At 41.8% G+C, this 20,738-nt stretch overlaps 1 protein-coding gene across 2 annotated transcripts in view; it reads right to left on the reverse strand.

Moving 5' to 3' along the window:
- Nucleotides 1-20,738, reverse strand: part of elapor2b (endosome-lysosome associated apoptosis and autophagy regulator family member 2b) — a 47,004-nt gene continuing 26,266 nt past the window's right edge. Inside the window, exons 7-22 of one of the 2 annotated variants that reach the window (XM_060903359.1) lie at nt 20,174-20,323; nt 19,967-20,055; nt 19,547-19,727; nt 19,273-19,401; nt 17,608-17,698; nt 13,606-13,708; nt 13,326-13,463; nt 12,971-13,234; nt 12,208-12,381; nt 11,776-11,965; nt 11,353-11,449; nt 5,067-5,168; nt 4,856-4,982; nt 4,585-4,763; nt 4,330-4,498; nt 1-1,315 (exon numbers count right to left, since the gene is read on the reverse strand). In XM_060903359.1, the coding sequence (XP_060759342.1) occupies nt 1,247-1,315; nt 4,330-4,498; nt 4,585-4,763; nt 4,856-4,982; nt 5,067-5,168; nt 11,353-11,449; nt 11,776-11,965; nt 12,208-12,381; nt 12,971-13,234; nt 13,326-13,463; nt 13,606-13,708; nt 17,608-17,698; nt 19,273-19,401; nt 19,547-19,727; nt 19,967-20,055; nt 20,174-20,323 (2,252 nt within the window). In that variant the 3' untranslated portion in view covers nt 1-1,246. Of the gene's footprint in view, nt 1,316-4,329; nt 4,499-4,584; nt 4,764-4,855; nt 4,983-5,066; nt 5,169-8,024; nt 8,134-11,352; nt 11,450-11,775; nt 11,966-12,207; nt 12,382-12,970; nt 13,235-13,325; nt 13,464-13,605; nt 13,709-17,607; nt 17,699-19,272; nt 19,402-19,546; nt 19,728-19,966; nt 20,056-20,173; nt 20,324-20,738 lie in introns of those variants that run through there. The other variant, XM_060903360.1, reaches the window with a different exon arrangement.

The raw sequence follows: 20,738 nt of genomic DNA on the forward strand, positions 1-20,738 counted from the left end.
TCCATATATTTATATAAAATATATTTTGTACTAAATACAAGTCTATGGAAAACAATTCTTAAATAAAAACTATTTTGTTAATACCACATACTGAATATTTTTTTATAAATAATCATCTGAGTGTTGATAATTGCGGAACGGTGTCGATAATTGTGGACAAAGGTGTCGATAATTGTGGAATGGTATCACGTGATCTGATACACTAAGTAATCAGGAATCAACTAATTTTTTTTTTCCCCAGTGGAAGTTTGAGTAATTATTCACGTACAATTTACGTATTGAAAGTCTTTTCTACTTTTGCAACGGCCAAAAGATCGTTAAGGTGTCGATAACTGTAGCTACTAAAATTTGAGAACATTTTTTTTCCTTAGTCTGCTTTGATTATTTTATTGTTAGCAATGTTGGCATGTCTGCATGGAGGGTATTAAATTTTTGCACTCGACTGGAATTTTAAGTACGCTTTGAAAACAAAACAAAACTGGCATCAGGAAATGGAGTTGTGGGATGCAGTAACATTTGTTTTGACTCATGATTAGTGAATGCATTAATCCTTTAAATGTGACCTCCTGAATTGCAGAGCGGTTTGACTTGGCACAGGTTAGTAAATGTGTTTTTAATGAGGTGAAACTGCGCAGGTTCATCTCGGATCTCTTTGCTCAAGTTCACATCACCATGCAAAAAAAAAAAACAAACAAACAAACAAAAAACCCCACAACCCTCCCTTTCTTTCTCACTGGTGGCGGATGTGTCCAGCTGAATCTTGGAATGGAACAATAAGCTTGTATTTTGTAAGTTCTGGCATGAAGATGAGTTCGGCTGTGCTCACTGTTAGTGGAATGTTTATATCCTTTACTCAGTGGATTCGAATAAAGTGTGTGATTTTACTTTGAGCCAAATAATGATTCTCGGAGAATCATCTTTACACTCGTGTGGTGTAATCTATTGCCTAATCGTGTGTGAAGTTAAATATATCCAGTGCTCAAGTAGGGAGCAAAAGATTATCGTGTGAAGTGTGTGTATATGTATGTGCACTGCATTTAGACGATATGTAAACAGTTGAGAAATTTCAAAAGATTGTCCAAACTTGGTCAAAGCGGTTTAGGGATGAGTAAAAAGATATGGGAGAGCCTGAATGCTCGAGCACCCAGCTGCAAGTCTCTCTCTCTCTGTCTCTCGGTCATTCTCCCTCTCTTTATGAAGAGTGTGTTGGTGGTGGTGGTGTTCTGCTCCTCCTGGCCCCATCGCTCTACCCCCAGACCCATCTCTCTGCCTGAGACGACTTCAGCTGCACCGATTCACTGCTTGTTCCTTCTCCCTGTTCAACACAAAACACCGGAGTTACTCCATATTGTGTTCAGTAGATTCATTTTCTATTGTGTGAACATAACACAAAAAAAAAAAAAAATATATATATATATATATATATATATATATATATATAAAATATAACACCCCTTACAAAAAAGAAGTTTATTCAAGTGTGTTTCTAGTAAACTTCTTTTAAACTAAAAATAAGAGCTGTCGCCTCACAGCAAGAAGGTCCGGGTTCGAGCCCCGTGGCCGGTGAGGGCCTTTCTGTGTGGAGTTTGCATGTTCTCCCCGTGTCCGCGTGGGTTTCCTCCGGGTGCTCTGATTTCCCCCACAGTTTCCCCCAAAGACATGCAGGTTAGGTTAACTGGTGACTCTAAATTGAGCGTAGGTGTGAATGTGAGTGTGAATGGTTGTCTGTGTCTATGTGTCAGCCCTGTGATGACCTGGCGACTTGTCCAGGGTGTACCCCGCCTTTCGCCCGTAGTCAGCTGGGATAGGCTCCAGCTTGCCTGCGACCCTGTAGAACAGGATAAAGCGGCTACAGATAATGAGATGAGATGAATAAGAGAGTATGCTTTGTTTACTTTTTATTTACTTATCAGAGATATACTTAATAAAGTTATACATAAGTATACTTGGCTTATACTGAAAAGTATATAGAAAAGTTTAAGTATATTAAGCTTATACGTCAACTTTTGATCAAGATATACTTAACAAAAGTGTAATAAAGTACTAAAATATTTGTGCCTTATAGACAGCATTGTTGACTCTTAGGTGTGTCTGTGGCTACATATAAGATTTTTTTAAAATTATTATTATTTCTCCTGAGTGCGATAATATCATCCATCCATCCATTATCTGTAGCCGCTTATCCTGTTCTACAGGGTCCGGCTTGCCCGCGACCCTGCACAGGATAAGCGGTTACGGATGGATGGATGGAGCTTTTTCGATATTTGGATTTTCTAAATGACCTGCATTCATGGAACTTTTCATGTTCATTCTATATTCGTATTTAGAAGGGTATTAACGCATACAGAGCGGTATTACTATCCAGAAATGTTGATAGTTGGCTTTATGTTCGATTTTATGCTGAAAATGAGCAAATAATTTTACGAGCTTGTGATGTTTTCTTTATCAAACGATGAAAAAAAATTATAACAAGCTGTTCTGTAAGAGGTTTTCTCTGAAGTGTCTTTGTGTTGAAATGAACATTTTGAATTCTAACATTATCCAAATGTTCGATTTTTGTTGATATCGAGTATGCAAATTTACACATATTTAATCTGATTTGCATAAATAAATGTATATTTTTGAAAAAAGTCTTGATACAAAAAAACTCTTTAAAAATATCAGCAGTTCACTGGTGAAACTTCACTGTAATATCAATCGGCTATCTATATAATAAGCGACAAAGTTTGTTTGTTTGTTGGTCTTGAGCTAACGTCGCCATTTCTCGACGGATTTTCACCAAATTTGGCAAGTAGGTCTGGGGATTTTCCAGATATAAACAAAATTCATGTACGGGCCCCAGGGGGTCCCCGCTAGGCCCCTGGGTGGTGGATGTTTGGATTTTTGTTTGTCTTAGGTTAACATCACCATTTCTTGACGGATCTTCACCAAATTTGACAAAAGAATTTTGCAAAACCTGGGCAACACCGGGTAACTTGCTAGTTTAAGGGTGTATTCGGACCAGGATAGTTCGATAGTTCACTTGCTTTGGTCCGAATTAAATGTTTTTTTATTTTTTCATTTTGGTGCGGTTCGCTTTCACACTACATTTTAGTAAGCGGACCAAAATCTGTCAACAAAGCCACGCGCCCTGAGGTCGTTCAGCTATTGGTCAGAGACGACACGCGCACAAAGCGTTAAGTTCAAAAGTAGTCATGGAGGCTTTCCGTGCTGTTATTCTTTTTAATGTCATCAAAGCTATATGTTTTTTCCAGTTTTTACTGTTTTCACAATTGTGCAATTACTATGCTGTTGTACAAGTAATTTATCAACGACAACTTCAAAGGGCAAGGCGGCTACGGAGGATAGCGCTGATGAGCGCACATCATGTTGTGACAGTTCTGGCTCTTCACGCAAGACGGAGGAGGTATGTGTCGGGATATTCGCCTTATCCATCGTAATAGATGAATTTCTTTTTTGCGTCGCTAGTACCCCCACTTTTTGAAAGAACGTCCCTGATTTTAATGTAGGTCTGACGGAGTTTCTTCACTTTTAGCCGACATTGTTCTGGGGAGCGCGTGAACCCCTTCTCCTTCATTTTCTCACTGAATACAGCAAACACGTCGGCATTTTTGTGTGTTCTCTCCAAAAGCTCAGATATGTGGACATCTGCCCATATATCCACAAGGGTACGTGTTTCTTCCTCGGCCCACGTTTGCCCCCTACTCATTTTTTGTACTCTGTAGTCTAGCCTACCACTGGTCTGAATGACTGAACGACTGTTGTAAGGTTCCCTTGACAACCGAAACAGTGTTTGCACTTTGCGGTGGAGTGTCAAGACTCTGTTTCCCATAATGCTCGACAAACGACGGAAGCTCCCGAGGTACAAAAAAGCAAAACTGTCGGATTAGGTCCGGTCTGCTTTCACACCTCCAAAAGGTCCGCACCAGGGTTCCTTTGGTCCGGACCGAGTCCGACCTTGCAGCTCGGTCTCGGTCCGCTTGTTTGGTCTGGACCAGAGTTCGGTGGTTCGTATTCAGACCAACCCAAAAGGTCCGGACCAAGGGAAATTTGGTTCGTTTGGTCGTTTGGTCCGGACCAAACAACGTAGGTGTGAATACGCCCTAAAATAAAATGATCGCTTGTAGTGCCTTGCTTTAAAAGGAATGACGAGCTTATTGGTTTGATATCACAGCAGCAGCCTGTTCATTTTTCTCCATTTACACCACCTGCTCAAATCCACACTCTCTTATTTTAAGACGTTACAACAGCAAGGCCCTGAATGTAGAATAAAATGCACCCAAGTGCATCATTCCTCAATTTATGTTCATATTAATGCCTTAATGTTACCTTGCTAGCGATAGCCTTCAGTTTCCCCAGCAGCGATGGAGTGTTTGAATAAACGACATCATCTTCGTTCTCCTCGCCTTCTCCTTCGGCCAGTGCACAGCTGTCTGCTGCTGGCAGCTCACACTCCTTATTGGCCGACATCACAAGGCGGGAATACTTGTACTCCAACCTTTTGGGGACGAAAGAGGGTTGGACAGTCATGCTTGTCATGGTGTCATGCTTAGCTTTAGTGTTTGAGTAGTACACGTTAGTCACCTCTTGTTTTTCTTCCAGAAGTAACACGTGAGAGAAATGAGGAGGACGGCTATGAACGCCCCGCCCCCTATTCCAACCTTCAGCCATAGTGGAACTGCTTCACAAGGGGAGGAGCTTTTGTCAGGGAGTGACACACCCTTCGTGCACAACTTGGGCTCGTTCCATACATACAGGATGTCCTAGTGCACACGAGAAATAAACATCTACTGTTACTTTTTTTGGGGTGAACTATTCCTCCAAAAGCTTCTAAAGGTAAAGACTCGTAGCCTACCTGCATGCCTCCCTTACACGCTCCCTCTATCGAGTGGTAGTCTGCTTCAGTGCAAATGGGACACGCACTTGAACTCTCCCACAGGAAGTTAAATGTACAGCCATCACACGTCCCTGCAGGACACTTACTAAACACACAAACAGGTAAAGACATTCAGTATACTCAGTGTATTACTTTTAAACATGCTACGTAGTAAAAAAAAAACACACACCTTGGTACAGTAAGCGCTCCACGTTCTCCTTTCTCAGGGTTACAGCGCAATGTAATAATAGCACTGCGACCGTGTTCACAGGACGCTGTCACCTGCGGAGAACTTGTAGAAAGCACAATACGTTTCACAAGATTTAAAAAAAAGGCAATTTGGATACTAAATGTTGCCGTGTGCATCTTGTCATATCCGTTATAAATTAAACAATCACTAATTTATTCCACTGGGTCACACTTGTGACCGAACTCATACCGAAATGCAAGCTCATTATTATTCATAAGTTGTTCTGACTGCTTATAAACATTTTTATTTGGGTAGTACATTATAATTGATCACATGACCAAAGCGATTACCTTCAAGCATCCACTGGTCTCCTGCTGAAGTTGTAATAAGATAAAATCTCTCTCCACGTTTACACAGAAGGACATAACATGACCACACTTTAAACATTTTTCATGATTCTACTAGGGCGGCACGGTGGTGTAGTGGTTAGCGCTGTCGCCTCACAGCAAGAAGGTCCGGGTTCGAGCCCCGTGGCCGGCGAGGGCCTTTCTGTGCGGAGTTTGCATGTTCTCCCCGTGTCCGCGTGGGTTTCCTCCGGGTGCTCCGGTTTCCCCCACAGTCCAAAGACATGCAGGTTAGGTTAACTGGTGACTCTAAATTGAGCGTAGGTGTGAATGTGAGTGTGAATGGTTGTCTGTGTCTATGTGTCAGCCCTGTGATGACCTGGCGACTTGCCCAGGGTGTACCCCGCCTTTCGCCCGTAGTCAGCTGGGATAGGCTGCAGCTTGCCTGCGACCCTGTAGAACAGGATAAAGCGGCTAGAGATAATGAGATGAGATGATTCTACTAATGCAAGGTTTTAAACTTGTCTCATAATTATATTAATATCTTGAATTCTTTTGGTTGTTCAGACCTCAGATTTTGACATAAAGTCAATGAAATACAGTAGTTTAAGCACAAACTGTGACTTTTAGCATTTATATAGTGCATGGCCAAAAAAAAAAAGTGACTGGATTTAAATAAGCAAATACTTAAGAGGCTTTGATTGGATAATTACTGCAGTAATTAATGTTTCAGCTGGCAACAGGCTTGTAGTACTCGAGTCTGACTCGTGCCCTAATTTTAAGGACTTGTGACTCGACTTGGACTTGAGCACTGATGACTTGTACATTAACTGCATTCGGACTCATAAATTGGAGACGAGCACTCGGATTTTTTTCTTTATTTTTTGTAACATGCCATAATAATTTGGCGTAAGATATTTATATCGACATTAATTTTTATACTAATTTCATACAAGAGAATGCACATTCACCTGTTCATACGTCATGTTCACGAACAAACTAACGTTAACGGCGCTAAAATGCCTGGAGAGACGCCGCTAGGATTGTCCGCTTTGCTTATACAGACTTCTCGTGCAGTGGGAAAAAATGCACTGCTATGTGTTCCATATGTAGAAGAACTATCGAGGAGACGACGGGGACAACCTCGAACTTCAATCATCATTTGGCAAGACTCCACCCAGAGAAGGAAGTGACATGCTATGTTCATTGCTCTGTTGATAGTGGGCAGGGCTTGCTTGCTGAGCGATGAACTAGCTAGTGTTAACCCTCTCTCATGTTATTTGCCCTGTTGATAGTGGGCGGGGCTTGCTGAGCGATGAACAAGCTTTTTATCTGTAGCCTATTAACAAAAATTGGGCAGTCGAGCAGTAACGCCAGTCCAACACAGTAGCAGAGACGCTTTCACATAAAGGCAGCAACCGTCAAATGGTGTGGGTGGAGTCTTGTTCTCGGACTCGACTCGAAATTTTCTTTAATGACTTTTACTTGACTCGGACTCGAGGTTTAGTGACTCGTCTACAATGTTGGTTGGCAACAATTCTTTTAACCCTCATTGATGCAGTGAGTAGCTTCTCATTTCTTAAACAACCACATCACAAGATGTATCACATGGTCCCGGAAAAGATGTTACTGAGTTTCAGAAGAGTCAGTTTATTGGCCTCAGAGGATTGGAACTAAACAGCAGTGTGGTCATAAGAAGAACCACTTGTTAGTGAGGCTAATCAGAAGAATTTGCTGGAGAGCATAAAGATTGGACTCTGGAGCAATGGAAAAAGGTCGTGTGGTTTCATAAGTCCAGATTGACCCTATTCCTGAGTGATGGGCATGTCAGGGTAAGAAGGGAAGCTCATGAAGCGATGCACCCATCTGCGTAGTGGTCACTGTACAAGCCTCTGGAGGCAGTGTTATGATCTGGGGTTAATTCAGTTGGTCATGTCGAGGCTCAGCAATGTTATGGGGCAGCTGACGACCTGAATGTACTGAATGACTAGGTTATCATCACATAAATTTTTTTTTCCTTCCCTGATGGCATAAAATTAGGGCTCAGATTGTGAAAGAGTGGTTCAGGAAGCATGAGGAATCATTTTGAATTGGCCACCACTGAGTCCCGACCTTAACCCCATTGAAAGTCTTCGGGATGTGCTGGAGAAGACTTTATGGAGTGGTGTAGGTATCATGCCGCCATCTTGTGTCTAAGAACTACAACTCCCAGCCAACTTCCGCGTTGACTACGTCACGCCTGGGCGGGATCACGTACATCATTCCTCAGGTTTCACATAAGAGACTTAGAAACGCCATTTTTCTTTGTCTCTGGTGTCTGAACTCAGCGGAGGACAGACCATAGAGAGACGCTCACCATCGGACCGTCCGAAACCACGACTCTTTCCTGCAAGAGACACGTTTTAGAACGTTCTCCTCCTTCTATCCACTCTTGATCACGGTGGACTCCGGAAACGCGCGCGCTCTAACTCAAGTGAGTTATAAACCGGTTCTTTCAGTTATTTTTTTAGTACGTACTAGACTGCAACCAAAAGGCAGTTTATTGGTGTTGGGAGCGGCTGGACCGTCCTAACTCTGTCTGAATCAGAACTTTCTTCTCACGAGCTACGAAGATCTTCAAAGAAAACTTCAGAGCAACCGCTCTCTCTCTCTCTCTCTCTCACCCCCACCGAAGCACTTCCACACAACCTCTGCAGCCTGCCATTCCTACACAGACTCTGCTCCTACAGAAGACGAGAGTTTTGCAGTAAGAAAAGGCACTGGGCGAAAGATTAGTCTTAGGAATTAGTTATTCACTAAGTGTGAAGTTATATTCAGGAATAAGTGTGCACACTGTATTATTGTTGATTCTCTATTATTTGGTACTATTGATTTTAATTTGGTTAATCAATAAGTCTTGCATGTTCTCTCTCTCTCCTAACATTCTAATTTCATTTAACTCAGTCATATTGTGACCTCATTAAGATTTCAGAATGTTTTGCTTCTAAAAAGGGCCTTTGCATGCTTAGGAAGAGCCCCTCCTCCTCTCCCTTTGTTCTTATAGATAAATATCCCCTTGGCTCTGCCTGGTACGACCACATTCCTGGGGGGGGGGGTCTTAGCTCCTCCCCCACAAACACGTGGAGTTAGCCACAGGAGCCAACCCTCCTCTGTATCAGTATTAGATAAATACCACAAGTCCTAAGTTTAATTCAACCTTGATAGTAATTCTCCTGTTTACATTTAAAGCCATATAAACTACAGATGACTGTTTGAATGTATTTTAATCATTAATTTCTGGTTTTTGACACACATAGTTCACTAGGCCTAGCTTTTCTTTGTCTAGTTAGCATATATAGCTAATCACCACTAGGCCTAGCCTCTATGTCTGTTAGCCACAAAGCTAAACACGTGGCCTTAGGCCACGACCACATGGTGTCTAGTGTAGCCATATAGCTAATCACTCGGCTACACACACACACACACACACACATACACAGAGACCTACTCTGTTATAAAGATTTCAATCTGTTGCCATTCAATTATTAAATTCTTATTTTTTCCTTTTTTTATTAATTTCCTTTTTTATCTTCTTATAAACTCCATTATTATTGAAATTGTGTGGTGTCTATCTGCTGTTCTAAATACTTTTGAAGTCGCCCACATTGCAGAAGAACTCAAGGTGTATGAATAATTAGATGCAGTTTGGTAAGTGATAAATTTGAATTATCAAATTTTAAACAATTCTTCAATTGATTCTTTAAACGATTCACTAAATGATTCACTTGATTCACTAAATGATTCACTTGATTCATTGAATGATTCACTTCAACCAATTCAATGAGACTGATTCTATGGTATGATTCAATTCAAATGAGTCAAATTACACGATTCAATAGGATTGATTCATTTTAACTATTAACCTTCGAATTTAATGAGACTGATTTCATGTAATTATTAAAGATTGATCACTTATCCAATCTTGAATACACAAAATCATTAATTACACCTACAGTGGTTTGACTCTCCTATTGTCAAGACAAGATCTCGGCCAAAAATTTTTATTTAAATTAATGTAAATAAATGTTGTGTAAGATTGTTAAAGCAATGCTACAGCGAATGCATGCCATAAGCGAAGCTCAAAACAGTCCAATGAAATATTAGTGTGTGACTTTTTTTTGATAGTGTCTGTCTATTAAATTGGAGTCTATTATTAAGAAACTAATTGGAAATTTTGCACTTTTTCGCATTTTGAGGACCCCTTGAGAAGAAAAAACTGGCTCTCTATGGTGATTTCTAAACATTTAGACAGACATAAAACAAGTTTTTCTTTATGTCTTCCCAATTTCATGTGCGAATAATAGTTTTGGAGATATTAAATCCTAAACATGGCTTCCCAGATAAGACTAGTTTTTAAATTAAGAATTATTATATTCATCATGGGTGGCACGGTGGTGTAGTGGTTAGCACTGTCTCCTCACAGCAAGAAGGTCCAGGTTCGAGCCCCGTGGCCGGTGAGGGCCTTTCTGTGTGGAGTTTGCATGTTCTCCCCGTGTCCGCATGGGTTTCCTCCGGGTGCTCCGGTTTCCCCCACAGTCCAAAGACATGCAGGATAGGTTAACTGGTGACTCTAAATTGACCGTAGGTGTGAATGTGAGTGTGAATGGTTGTCTGTGTCCATGTGTCAGCCCTGTGATGACCTGGCGACTTGTCCAGGGTGTACCCCGCCTTTCGCCCGTAGTCAGCTGGGATAGGCTCCAGCTTGCCTGCGACCCTGTAGGACAGGATAAATGGCTATGGATGGATGGATGGATGGATGGATGGATGGATGGATGGAAAAATTGTGATAGTAGAATTCAGCCAAAATACCTTGGTTTCACAAACAAATAAATAAGAATGAACAAAAATCTGAGATGTGGAATGAGCCAGTAGGCGTGTAAATAATGCTAGCTTGGACATCCTGTGTCCTAATATGAATCTGATCTGTCAGGGGAAAGTTCAGGAATAGAGGAAAATCTCTATGGTTGTAATAAATAGCCAAACTATCATCGTATCGATTTAATTAATAATGAATTAAAAGAGTGCATTGCTGTGAGACCCAGAAAGAATGAGATCAGAGATATTTATTATTTGTTTGATTCTAGAGACCTGAAATCTGTGTATTAACCTCCAATATCATGGCTACCAATGTTAAATATACAGGGTTAGTCAAAATTATATTACCACTCATGGATTATTTTTCTCCTGAATGTGTGGTGTGCCGTGACCACTGCTGGAGTAATCGGGCCCTACTTTTTTGACACTCCAACAGTGATGTCAGACGTCTGCTTACAGATGGTGCAGCAGTACGCCATTGATGAACTTCCACTACAGATCCAATTGGTTTCTACCATTTAAGTTTTAACATAATTTTGACTAACCCTGTATTTAAAATGTTCTCCCATTCAGTACAACAGTATCGAACAGTTATTCTATGAGTTATTACACCACTGTCCATTATCCATTATCCGTAACCGCTTATCCTGTGTAGGATCACAGGCAAGCTGAAGCCTATCCCAGCTGACTACGGGCGAAAGGCGGGGTACACCCTGGACAAGTCGCCAGGTCATCACAGGGCTGACACATAGACACAGACAACCATTCACACTCACATTCACACCTAGGCTCAATTTAGAGTCACCAGTTAACCTAACCTGCATGTCTTTGGGGGAAACTGTGGGGGAAACCCATGCAGACACGGGGAGAACATGCAAACTCCACGCAGAAAGGCCCCATCAGCCACTGGGCTCGAACACAGAACCTTCTTGCTGTGAGACGACAATGCCTACACCACTACACCACCGTGCCGCCCCTTATTACACCACTGTTTACTTCAAAAACCAAAAGTATCCCAAACTTCTCCTTTTACTTTACAGGATTGTTTTTTAAGATCCAACACTCAAAAGTTATTTTTTTTGACTCACTGATAGAAGAAGTTGATGTCTGGAAGTCTTTGAAAAGTTGCAGGGAACATGTCGGGTCTAACACTGACTCCATTCAGCGTGCTTTCTACTGTTGCTCCTACAAAGAGAGACAGAGAGAGACTGTTGAGATGAGTATTATATCAGATTAGAAAACAATTAAGATCTGTGAAATTGCAGCAGGCTGTCCGATGGGAACACGCTCGGTCATCTAATGACTTTTCACGCTATCAGAAAAAGTCAAGCAGTTTGATCTCCAGGGTGCTGGGCTGCTCCAGGCCAAGTGCTGCTCCAGGCCCTGTGCTGCTTCTCCCGACTGCTACACCATATCAGTGACCCAAAAATATGACGGAACTTTTTATCAAGACTGTACGAGTATTTTTATGCAATAATGTCCATTTGTGTAAGTCTCTGTAAGTGATATACCGAGGAAGGTATCGGCTAGACTGATGGACTGGGAGGAGATGGCCGCCCGGAAGCCCCGCCCATCCGCTGGGATGATGGTTGATTGGCAGATGAAAGTCTCCACGTAAGTGTTGAAGGCAGCTGATTCGCTCTGCACGTCTTTGCTGGACAGATCTGTGACGTTATCCGAACACACGGCCATCTTCCTGCCCTGGAGCGGAGAGACGGAATGAATCTCTTAAAACAGCTAGAAATATTCTGACATTTTAAGCACAAAAAAGTTTGATGTGACTCCTCCCACTTTGTCTTTTGGGATTAGCTTCAACTTCTGAACTAGCTATTAACTTCTGGTTTTGTAGTGAACATTAACTGTAACTATAAATGGATAAAAAGTATGCCATCATTTTGTTCACTTAATAGTATCGCAGTGTGTGTGTGTGTGTGTGTGTGTACCTCTGCTCCACACAGGCTGATGTTGAACTGGTGATAGTATTTCGTTCCTTTAGAGGTGAAACTCGGTCCATTCATGATGGACCCCACTGAGCTTAAGGCACCGAGGTCGTAGGTCAACGTTCGGTTCTGATCCACATGGGAGAAGGAGCAGTCGTTGAAACACAAAGAGTGCTCCTGCACAAGGAAAACACACACATACCGGTACATTTAGCATATTTATTTTATTCTATCCACATTCACTGGATATGAGCAATCGCACGCTCTGATTGGCTACTCTACTACTAGGATATCAGCTCATATACCGTGAGTAGAGAAAAACAAAATGGCGGAGCGTATTGCTGAACCAACCGAGAGCGAAATACAAATTCTACTTGAAAACAAAACACAAAAAAGCAACAAAATATGGAATAAAAGCATCTGATGGTAAAAACATATCTTGTTTTATTTTTCAAGAATTATTATTGCATTTTTCACAAATCGCGACTGTCATTTCGCCAGTTTGTTTCCATTCTAAGTGGAAATTTTGTCCGTTTTGTATAAAATTTTTATTCATTGAATTTGCTGAAAATAATAATACTCTGTTTCTCAAAATCCAGTGAATGTGGATAAAATAAAACAGTTATTCCACTCAATCTCGTTGTACATGGATTATAGACAACTCGGTGCTACGCACCTCGTCGGCTATCAGCTCATGTACGACTCGATTTCATGGAATGACTGTTAAATGTTTATTAATGCTTTGTGGTCACATGAACACACCCACCTTGTTGCTCTTACTCCCAGGACCGCACGGCTGGCAGGCCTCTTGTCCGTAGATGTGATGTCCCGAGAGGAAGGTGTTTGGAGGACACTCCTGGCACTGGTTGGTGTCTTTGTCTATGAAGTGTCCAGCGGGGCAGGGGACACAGGACGAGCCGCTCTCCTGACTCACCATGGCGCAGGCGTGGCAGGACGAGGCTGAGCCATCCAGAGCATTCGTGATGGTGATGGAGTAGATCCTCGCAATGTCGCTCACATAGCGACGGACCTGTGACACAGACGGAATGGACGCCTGTTCGTTTCTGGGTAACACTATTATGATCTGTGTCTTACTGTACATGGGTCGGTCGAATTCTTACATCGAAAGGCTTGTTGGTGCGTTGGAAAGCCCACGTGTAAGACACAGACGCGTTCTTAGTCATGATGTGTGTGTATGCTCGTCTGCTTTTGGTGCCTTCCCATGACTCCACCACGTTTGTGCTCTTCCTGTTCACATCCTGCAGCAAAAACACACACAATCAATCACGTGTCCTGACCATCATCTGATGCAGCTAATCCCATAGAAACACAAGATAGTCTTTACATATGAATTTATGTCGTTGGACGCTGACTAGATAAACGTGAACACAGTGAGCTTACCATCATAAAGTAGAGTTCACAGTCTGCACTGCAGTTCGTCTCAAAGACGAATGTGATTCGACCAAACTCGCTGCCTGTGACTCCAGCTACAGACGTTGGAAGTCTATGACAGAGACAGGAAGTACAGTAAATATCTCATAGTATAAATGGCACCTCTGCCTCTGCTGGTTGTTTAAAACTTAAAAAGAAATTTTAACAAATTTAAAACACTTCTAAAGGAATATTTTAGGGGTTTGGGTGTTGTTGTTTTTTTCCTTTTTCATTTTAAGCCTCATATATCATCTGTAGCGCATGTGTGATTACCACAGATACCACAAGTATTTTCATTCTGAGAAAAGAACAGAAAATGTTTACACTAAACTCATTTCAAATGGAAGGCTAAGAGCAGTTGGTGAATTCTGTCAAATGGTTAATTAAGTTATTCCATGAAATCGAGTCGTACATGAGCTGATAGCCAACGAGTTATACTGTATTGTTAGCATATCGCTTATCCTACGTGTATTACGTCACTCTACCCAGTGGAGAACGAGTGTTGAATATGGTTTACGATATTGCATGGTTGTCAAGACAGCATGACGTCACACATCGGAGACGTAAAACTTCCACGCTAGCGAGCGACTGTGACGATTTGTAAACAAACATGGCTGCCAGGTTTGCTTCGTTAAATTAGCGTGACCAGACGTCCCGGTTTGACCGGGACAGTCCCGATTTTGAGTTGCGTGTCCCCAGTCCCGACAAAGGTCCGTCGGGACGCTGAAATGTCCCGGTTTACACCAAGCACTAACAAACTGTCCCGGTTACAGCGATCATATATAGCCAACGAGATGTCAATAAAGCTTCTAGCAATTCAGCATCAATGTGCGTGTGTGCGCAGTCAACCTTACAATGTATCTATTTGTACAATGTTGCAATATAGAGGCCGCGTTATAACGTTTTTTTTCGCTAGCGGCTGTCAACTACTACGCGACAATGCCGAACGGATGAGCGCTGGGTGGAGATGTTCGTGCACTTCAAGAGTAGGGAGATTCCTTACAGCAATGTCAGCCAGCTTTGCCAGTTTGCCTACCTGGCACCAATGCTCCACTTGAGCGAATATTTTCACTCATGAACAACACCTGGACTGACGAGAGGAATCGCATGACCGTGCCTACTCTCAAAGCCTTGCTCATTACCCGGGCCAATTTCAACGATACTTGCTCGCAGTTTCCCAGCAGGCTCTTGGGCAATAAAGCGCTACTGGAGCAAATTCACTCATCACGTAAATATCTCATCTCATCTCATTATCTCTAGCCGCTTTATCCTTCTACAGGGTCGCAGGCAAGCTGGAGCCTATCCCAGCTGACTACGGGTGAAAGGCGGGGTACACCCTGGACAAATCGCCAGGTCATCACAGGGCCGACACATAGACACAGACAACCATTCACACTCACATTCACACCTACGGTCAATTTAGAGTCACCAGTTAACCTAACCTGCATGTCTTTGGGCTGTGGGGGAAACCGGAGCACCCGGAGGAAACCCACGCGGACACGGGGAGAACATGCAAACTCCACACAGAAAGGCCCTCGCCGGCCACGGGGCTCGAACCCGGACCTTCTTGCTGTGAGGCGACAGTGCTAACCACTACACCACCGTGCCGCCCATCACGTAAATATATGCAATAAAATGGCATCTTCTTTAGGGTGGGTGGGTGGGTGGCTGTGTTTCTGAAACATTTTTTTGTTGTGTTTCATCTGTCTTTAATCTGTATCACAGATTGTCTTGACTTGTTTGATGCTGTTGTCAACTCAGGGTTCACGTTTTCAAAAGAGTTAATAGCCGACACTGGTTAAGATTAAACAGAGGCATTTTGGGTAAAGGTCCGGAGGTGACAACGATTAGGCTCATGCGCTGATTCCTGTTATGATGCATAGCCTATTGTTTAAAAAAAAAGTTCATCGCATAAAATGTTGATGTTAATATGCAAGCAGTGCATTTTCTTGACGTTTTTCACAAAGGTGAAATAAATCAGTTGAAATTTAGGCTATTGGCCCATTCCCTATCACCACATCTATTGTCTGATTTTCTTACTTTAACTGAATTGTGATAGAAGCACATGTAGATAACAAGAAAATACTTGATTATTCTCTGAAATGTTGATAAAAGTGAGCTGCTACAAAATTATAAAAGCACCTGTCTGAGCCATGGTTTGAGCTGGCGCGTGTTTACATCAAAACGAGTGTGCGTGGGGCGTCGTGGCTCAGGTGGCTAAGGCGCCATACCATAAATCCGGGGACCCGGGTTCGATTCCGACCCGAGGTCATTTCCCGATCCCTCCCCGTCTCTCTCTCCCACTCATTTCCTGTCCTGTCTCTACACTGTCCTATTCAATAAAGGTGAAAAAAGCTCAAAAAAAAATCTTTAAAAAAAAAAAAAACGAGTGTGCGTGCACGAGTATCACGGTCACGCGCAAAGTGTCCCGGTTTTAGACTCGGGAAATCTAGTCACCCTACGTTAAATACGGAAAATTTTGAGAGAATTTTGAAAGAGAAAGGCACGTTGAACACCCAAAAGGAATGTGTATGTATATTAATAATAATAATAATAATAATATTGGCTGGCGTTGAGTGGTATATCAGATATATTCCATTCAGCTAGCATGATACTGAACGAGGTGAAGACGAGTAGCTGAATGGAATATATCTGATAGACCACGAAAAAAGCCAGCCAATAATATTTAAATATACAGTATGTTATAACTCCTATTGATAACTCCAGTGGGAATGCCATGGGAATTTTTCATAAGGGTGTATACTGTATACAATATAATACATATAATTAACAGTTATTCCACAAAATCGAGTCGTACATGAGCTGATAGCTGATGAGGCGCGTAGCACCGAGTCGGCTATAATCCACGTACGACGAGATTGAGTGGAATCAATGTTTTATTCTATCCACATTCACTGGATTTTGAGAAACAGAGCATTTTTATTTTTTGCAAATTCGGCAACTAAAAACTTTATACAAAACGTCCGACAAAATCATTTCCGCTTAGAATGTAAACAAACCGGCGAAATGACAGGAGCAATTTGTGAAAAATGTTACAATAATAATTCTTGAAAAATTAAAAAAGATATGTTCTTACCATCAAATACTTTTATTCCATATTTTGTTGTCTTTTTTGTATTTTTTGGGGTTTTGTTTTCGAGTAGTTTTTAATCTCGTCCTTGGTTGGTTCAGCAACACGCTCGGCCATTTTGTTTTTCTCTACTCACGGTATATGAGCTGATAGCCTAGTAGTAGAGCAGCCAATCAGAGCATGCGATTGCTCATATCCAGTGAATGTGGATAGAATAAAATAAGTTATGCCGGTATCAGACTACACAAATTCATCTTATCTGTTGTAAATCACACTTGTACCACAATGCTGTTAAATCCTCAAATCTGATTGGTCGGAAGGTGTGGATTAAATTTCTATAACCGCAGCTCTGACATTATTTCTGGCTGCAATACAAAGCACACTTGCACAGCACACGCTCCGTATAAACAGCTTTAAAAGCATATAATCATTCTCGGTAACACGACAGGCTGCATTTTGTCTTATTAACTTCGAAAAGAAAAAAGAGAGACGCTGGTGAGGGAATGACCGTTTATAGCTGCTATAACATAAGTGTTATAACTTGTTTCACAGACATTACGCAATATTACATATAAATGGATAAAAGGCATTATGTATTGTTCTTATACGTATAAGTAAATTAAAAAAAATTTTAATTGTTCAATAAATTTAAAAGAAGAAATTTCCAAAATGCTGTGGTATAAGAGGTATATAGTACACTGTCATTTATTATTTTCCTATAATGGCAAGTCCTGTCATGTTTTATTCATTACACACACATAAAACAGCAGTGATAGAGATTCGGATTAAAAAAGAAGGAAAAAAACCACTGCAGTTTCCTTTTTATGGGTTTCCCATTGCAGCGGCTGCTTTGTTCTTTATGTGAAAGGGTTTCGACTCACTTAAATCCAGGCACTCGGAGTGTTAGAATGAGATAATCATTATCAGACCCTCCAATTCCACTGCGAATGTGGTCTCCAGCGACCTCCCACCCTGAACACACACACACACAAATCAGCTACAGCTTCATTAAAATCATGCTATTGTAGTACAAAGACTTTTAATTAGATTTCTCAACCATATACTCTTAAAACTAAAGGATTCCTCAAGAGTTTATTGTATAATTAAGCAGTGTTGTAGTCGAGTCACTAAACCTCGAGTCCGAGTCCAGTCTCGAGTCCCCAATGTTCCAGTCCGAGAACAAGACTCCACCCGCACCATTTGACGGTGTCTGTTGCTGCCTTTATGTGAAAACGTCTCTGCTACTAACGTTACTGCTCGACTGTCTCATTTTAGTTAATAGGCTACAGATAAAAAGCTCGTTAATCACTTAGCAAGCCCCGCCCACTATCAACAGGGCAAATAAATGTTTACCAAATATATTTCATTCCATGCACAACTAAAGTTCATATAAATTAGAAAAAAAGTTCCTAAATCTTGAAAACGTCCTCTGTTCTCCAAGCGTAAATCTTAGATCTTGTTTTTTAGCCCCAGTTGTGAAGTTTCCCAGTTAACAACCGCAAACATGTTCTTTAAGGTGTTGTTGTTCATTATGGGCTTCATTTTACTCATGGATGGGATGAGCATGTGGATTATTTGGCTTATTTGGTTTAGTATGGAAAAAACAATTAATATTTATATTAATTAATACTTATAATAATTACTTATAATAATTAAGCTTGTTACTTGGTGTATTAATATCAGTATTAACGTATGTGTCAAACTAAGCAGCATATCTCAGCTAGATCATTAATAGCTGAGCTAAAACCAGTGCTGTAGTCGAGTCACTAAACCTCGAGTCCGAGTCCAGTCTCGAGTCCCCACTGTTCAAGTCCGAGTCGTTAAAGAACATTTTGAGTCGAGTCCGACACAAGCCCCGCCCACTATCAACAGGGCAAATAACATGAGAGAGGGTTAACACTAGCTAGTTCATTGCTCAGCAAGCCCCGCCCACTATCAACAGAGCAATGAACATAGCGTGTCACTTCCTTCTCTGGGTGGAGTCTTACCAAATGACGATTGGAGTTCGAGGTTGTCCCCGTCGTCTCCTTGATAGTTCTTCTACATATTGAACACATAGCAGTGCATTTTTTCCCACTGCACGAGAAGTCTGTATAAGCAAAGCGGACAATCCTAGCGGCGTTCTCTCCAGGCATTTTAGCGCCACATTTAACGTTAGTTTGTTCCTGAACATGACGTATGAACAGGTCAGTGTGCATTCTCTTACACAAAATTAGTATAAAAATTAATGTAGATATAAATATCTTACGCCAAATTATTATGGCATGTTACAAAAAATAAAGAAAAAATCAGAGTCCTCGTCTCCAATTTACGAGTCCGAATGCAGTTAATGCACGAGTCCGAGTCATCAGCGCTCAAGTCGAAGTCAAGTCACAAGTCTTTAAAATTAGGGCCCGAGTCGGACTCGAGTACTACAAGCCTGTAATTAACACTGCTGAACTTCAGAAGACATTTATGCAGAACCTTTAAGGGTTCTCTCAAAAGGACAAACCAAAGTAATGTTTACTGCTTGAGATATTTTCAGATTTGGTCATGTTTCTTCTCACCGTTCATGTCGTCGCATTTCGAGTTGCCCACATTGAAACAGGAGGACTTCATGTTGTTGGGTAAAACATTCCACCATTTATACTCGTATCCTAATGAGGGCTCTGTTCCTGCAGGACATGCCTGGCACTCTGCGTGGAAAAAAAAAAAAAAAGAAGTTAATCCATATTGTTTGAACTGCAAATGAAGAAAAACACACACACTGAACATATGTGTGTCTGTGAAAACCAATCTGGCCATGCCAACGTATAGTAAAATGCAAGAGAGCGTCTGCACCTGTGGTGCCATTGGAGTACGTTCCAGGTGGGCAGGGCAGACATGTGGATGAATTGTGCATATAAAAGCCTGGATTGCACGGAGGACAATCTTCCTTCTCTCCTGAAGGGGGCAGAGTGACCGCTCTGGCTACATCCTCCAAACACACCTTGGGCTCCACCCATCGATACAGCACCTGCGTCTACAAAAATGACCAGCGTGGAGTTTCCCAAAAACATCGCAGCACAAAGATCATCGCTAAATGGTAGAGCGAGCAGCATAATGAACACTCTCTCTCTCTCTCTCTCTCTCTCTCCAAGTTAAGATGTTCTTAGTGTTAAGAGGCTTTTCGGAAACTCTACACAGAACACTAAAAACCAACCAGCTCCCTGGGAGGAAAATATTTTTGTTAGTTTCTGTATTTTGTCATGAATGTCCTACTTTGCCGTTGGCGTCACAGGCAGTGTGGATCTGGAAGTAATCTTTCTCTGAGCACGGTGGCTTCTCCTTACACTCCACCCAGCCTTCCTCTAAAGAACAGACCCATGAAGAGAAATCGCACACAACCAGGATATACAGTTGGGTAGAACAGGAATGTATCATTTCCGATAAGAGAAAAGCTCTGTGTGTGTGTGTGTGTGTGTGTACCGGAGTACTGTGTCTCAGGGCACAGGGTGCATGAGCTAGCTCCTTTACTCGAGTAGGTGTTTCTGGGGCAGAGATCACAGAAGGACGAGCCTGGAGTTTTACTGAAGGTGCCTGGTCTGCATAGGAAACACTCAGACGTGTACGCCACACCTAAATCACACACCAAATAATTAATGTACAGTCCAGCAAATAACTTTTACTATTTTTTTTACACAAACCAAAATGACTGTAAAATAGCATTTCTGCCATTAGAAGAAGAAAAAGCCTTTACTTGTCACATGTACACTCACGCACACAAGTGAGCAATGAGCACACACACACACAGAGCTGTGGGCAGCTATGCTACAGCGCCCAGGGAGCAGTTGGGGATTCGGTGCCTTGCTCAAGGGCACGTCAGCCATGATACAGAAGAAACCTTTATTTGTCACATGCACACGTAAAGCACAGTGAGATTCATCTCATCTCATCTCATTATCTCTAGCCGCTTTATCCTGTTCTACAGGGTCGCAGGCGAGCTGGAGCCTATCCCAGCTGACTACGGGCGAAAGGCGGGGTACACCCTGGA

This window comes from Neoarius graeffei, chromosome 21, assembly GCF_027579695.1.
Source record: "Neoarius graeffei isolate fNeoGra1 chromosome 21, fNeoGra1.pri, whole genome shotgun sequence".
Classification (NCBI taxonomy): Eukaryota; Metazoa; Chordata; class Actinopteri; order Siluriformes; family Ariidae; genus Neoarius; species Neoarius graeffei.